At 31.9% G+C, this 3,898-nt stretch overlaps 1 protein-coding gene across 6 annotated transcripts in view; it reads left to right on the plus strand.

Annotated features, from left to right (window-relative positions):
- The window catches only part of LOC109857404 (ubinuclein-1), an 11,495-nt gene extending 7,603 nt beyond the window's left edge, over positions 1 to 3,892 (plus strand). For all 6 annotated transcript variants that reach the window (XM_020433672.1, XM_020433673.1, XM_020433674.1 and 3 more), the window contains 2 exons: positions 542 to 721; positions 2,054 to 3,892. In XM_020433672.1, coding sequence (XP_020289261.1) covers positions 542 to 721; positions 2,054 to 3,245 — 1,372 coding nt within the window. In that variant the 3' untranslated portion in view covers positions 3,246 to 3,892. The remainder of the gene's footprint in view (positions 1 to 541; positions 722 to 2,053) is intronic.
- Positions 3,893 to 3,898: the final 6 nt, after the last annotated feature.

A 3,898-nucleotide genomic window follows, 5' to 3' on the forward strand; every position in this document is an offset into this window, starting at 1 on the left:
ATATATATATAGTTGTTTTAACAAAATTATAATTTGCTTAAATACAGGTAACTGTGAATGTACAACAGAATATTTTGTCTGCTTATAAAAATAAGCAGTTTGATTGGATGAAATACTTAGTACAAAGAAATTCAGATTATATTCAATTAAAGTAAATGAGAATTGCTTATTTTATCTTTTTTAACAGTATCTTTTATTTGAAATTATCACAACTTATGTTCGACAAAACAATTCATGGTTTAGTGAATTAAATATGTTCATTACCACTATTGTTAATTCAACTTATACGAATATTGTTATCTTTATTACCATATGCTTGAATTAAAAAACCAAGTATTTCAAAAAACAAACTGAACCTCAACTAAACGCATTTGGTTGAGTTAATAGTATTTTTTTCTCAGTGCAAAGATTCGCGAATAAGCATGCATCAGGCTGTCTCACGCGAATAATTCTGGGGGACACCTTGTATATATATATAAGTTTTTCAATTGAATTTATGTTTACGTATATGTATACAAATGTGCATACGTTTCTATTTTAGAAAACTTGTTCTCGAAATTGCGAATGCTAGGAGACATTATTTCAAGATTTTGAGACCGAGAAAGGAAAGTATGGAATCGTTTGTCGCTACGTTTATGGACACGAACGTATTACCGTTGTGGCCACCCGGTTGCGTACGGTTGCAGACTTTGTTGAAGTATGCTAGTCCTGTTGAACCTGTGTAAGTACAGTTTATAGTGTTAATATCTATTGTACATAGCTATTAACATATGTTACATGTTTTGACATTCTCTGTCTTGTAGCGTAGCGACTTTTGTTTTTGTATTATTATACGCTTTGCTTTGCGCATGAAAGTATCCTGCTCTAGTAGCTCATATCTTCATCAAGGTAAAAAGAAATGGGAACCTGCGATATAATTAATATTTTAGTTTTTGAAAATCATAATTTTAAATCAAGCGATTTGAAGCGCGCATTATTACACGATGTGTCAGACAATTAATTAGTCGCTTCATTAGTTGCTCATTGTGTGTTTTAGGTAATTGTGGATTAATACTGATTTCTACTTCTTCGCGCGAAACATTATGGAAATGTTAACATTAATGGAATCCTAGAAAAAGTCGTATTCTGCAAAATGTTGAAGTTTTTTTTGTTTGTGTATAGAGTGTGTAAAAAATTGTCGATACACATCCGGAATATCTACTACTTGGAAAAATTTTCAAATTCTCTCTACTATTTCTTGGAATACTTTAAAAATACAATTTCTTCATTTATTAAACAAAGTTTTGTGCTTAAAATCAAAAGATGATTCTTTTGATTTTCAACAAAACTTTGCTTCTTTTTATTAATATAAAAATTTTCGAAAACTTGATTTGCGTGATGAAATGTTGAAGCTAAAGCGCACAATGCTTTTTTCCCCGTTGTGCTGGTTTACATTGTGCGCGCATCAAAATCGGAAATTCTTCGGAAATCTAAAAAGCTGTTAAATGTGTAACATTTTGAAATTTGAGTAATTTTTATTTTCGTAATTAACGAGTAGGATAATATTTCATATAATGTATTGATAGCAAATATTTTGCAACAAATTTATCTTGAAATTTTATTTAAAAGTGCTTGAAGTTTATTTCGAAAATCTCATTCTCATCTTTTCAAAAAGCTTTTTCCAAGAGTTAAGTAGATATTTTTACATGTAAATATTTATTTATTGGCGAGGTAAAACCGTTTTCTTTGGATGCTTCCTTAATTGTTTGTACATGTACAAAAAGTTGGTTTATATTATTTATGTGTATTTACTTAGCAAAAACACACGACTTTGTTCATTATTTATAACTTATTAAATACATGTAATTAACTTAATACACACATACGTATAATTAACTTAATACACGCTTTTTTATATTATATATTAATTTTTATCATTATTCTGCTTGTCTTCTTTCTTTTATATTCCTTCATATTAATTTTTATCAGTATTCTGCTTGTCTTTCTTTATATGTATATTTCTTTCACATTGACACTTTGGTCTATTGGTTTTTATATCAGTTGATGGTTTTAGCATTAAGAAGAAATTGAAGAAACCAAAAGAAATGGCCAATGCAAACAATATCGCCACTTCTGGGAGCATTCAAGGTTCCAATTTCATCGCGAGGAACGATATGGCAAACGTCAATAATGTTACGTCTCAAGAAAATGAGAGGACGAATGTTTGCAAACCTCAGATTAGTGAAAACTCAACAACTTTTGCAAGTCAAACGAAACCTAACGACGTTAGCGCCGACAGGAAACAACACATTAGTAAACACAAGGATAAGCATATAGAAAATAATGCGAATCAGCAGCAAGAAAGTGCTACGATCGTCACCGCTAACAATTGCGCCGTTGGTAAAATCTCTGTCGTGCCCACGGCTCAACTAATGGCTCAGAAGCCAGCTAAGGCTCATGTCGAAAAATTTAATCTAATGGATCTAACAAACAGCTCTCTATCTATAACTCCCGTAAATGATTATCACAAGTCATCTCTGAAGACAACAGAAACAAAAAAAGATGTAGTTTCTATTACAGCCTGTCTGGAACCTATAAGTCATTCTAAATCAAGCGAAATTCCGCAAACCGTTGGTCATCATTCCATATACAATCAAGATACTTCTTATTCATCGACTCAAAATTTAAAACATAGATTTCTACAAGAGAACACTGATCTTAAGTGCGACAAAAGATTAGACGATAAAGATGTCGACACGATAGGTAACAAGACTGACAAAAAAGATAAGAAGAGAGAGCGTTGCATAGAAATGAAGCATAAACCGCCGCACGATCCGAAAAAAAGGAAAAAGGATCAGAAGATGATTGAACAACAGATAGGGCCTATTATTCAAGATATAATACGTATGCCACAGCAAACGACTCTTAGCAAGGAAGAACAGGAACAAAGGCAAAATGAGGAAACAATCGCCGCAACTACGTTTCTTAGTCAGATTATTAATGATGATTCTTCGCCACGTGGATTGTCAGATAAACGAAAGGACGGATTTATCACAGACGATAGTTTAGGAAATATAGTGCAACCGACGGAACAGGAAAAGGATGTTCAAATGGTAATGAGATCGTTAAAAGAGTTGCAGGAATTACAGGAAATGAAGTATTCACCGAGCAATTCGCCAATTAGCACCCTTCAAAAGCCTAGCAAATCGAACACGCAGTACGTTAATTATCAAGAGGATTATCAACGATTGTACCTCAATAAATAAGATAAAAATCAGATCTAAGAAGACACATAATGAAGAATTAAAAACGCCTTGATAGAGTATCAAGCGTTTCGTAATTTAATTTACACTTATGGACATTTAATAATGATCAGTTATTATTAATTTTAACGTGAGATAGCAGGCGGATCTCTTCGTGTTTGTATAATTGTGCTTCACATAAAAAAAAAAAAAAACGATTTGAGGGAGATTTGACTGGAAAAACTTCTTCCACTTATATAAAACGCCGTTATTGAAAATTAAAAAACTCCATGCAACTGTCATTTGACTCTAGCGGATCACATTTATGGATGTGTTCGCTTTGATTGCTCAATGTCAGTCTTATCTTTGTTCCACATTTTAATCAAATAAAAATAACAGACTGACGCGCGAACTCAAATTCGCGGTGAGAATTCGAAGCGAATGCAACTTTTAGATGTGAACGCGTTAAGGAGATTTTTAAGTACATATTTTTAAAACAAGAATCGCCAAATTATGTACATACATTATACATTTGTTAGCGGTAGTTTCGGTTGTAACACGTGTGTACAGAGAATAAGTATAAATTATAAAAATTCTTCTTAAAGTACGGAAACAAACAGCAAACGCGAAAAAAGTTACAATGAAGTAAAAAAATTATATATATATATATATATATA

The sequence above is a fragment of the Pseudomyrmex gracilis genome, unplaced genomic scaffold (assembly GCF_002006095.1).
Source record: "Pseudomyrmex gracilis isolate BER0280 unplaced genomic scaffold, ASM200609v1 scaffold_157, whole genome shotgun sequence".
NCBI classification, from domain to species: domain Eukaryota; kingdom Metazoa; phylum Arthropoda; class Insecta; order Hymenoptera; family Formicidae; genus Pseudomyrmex; species Pseudomyrmex gracilis.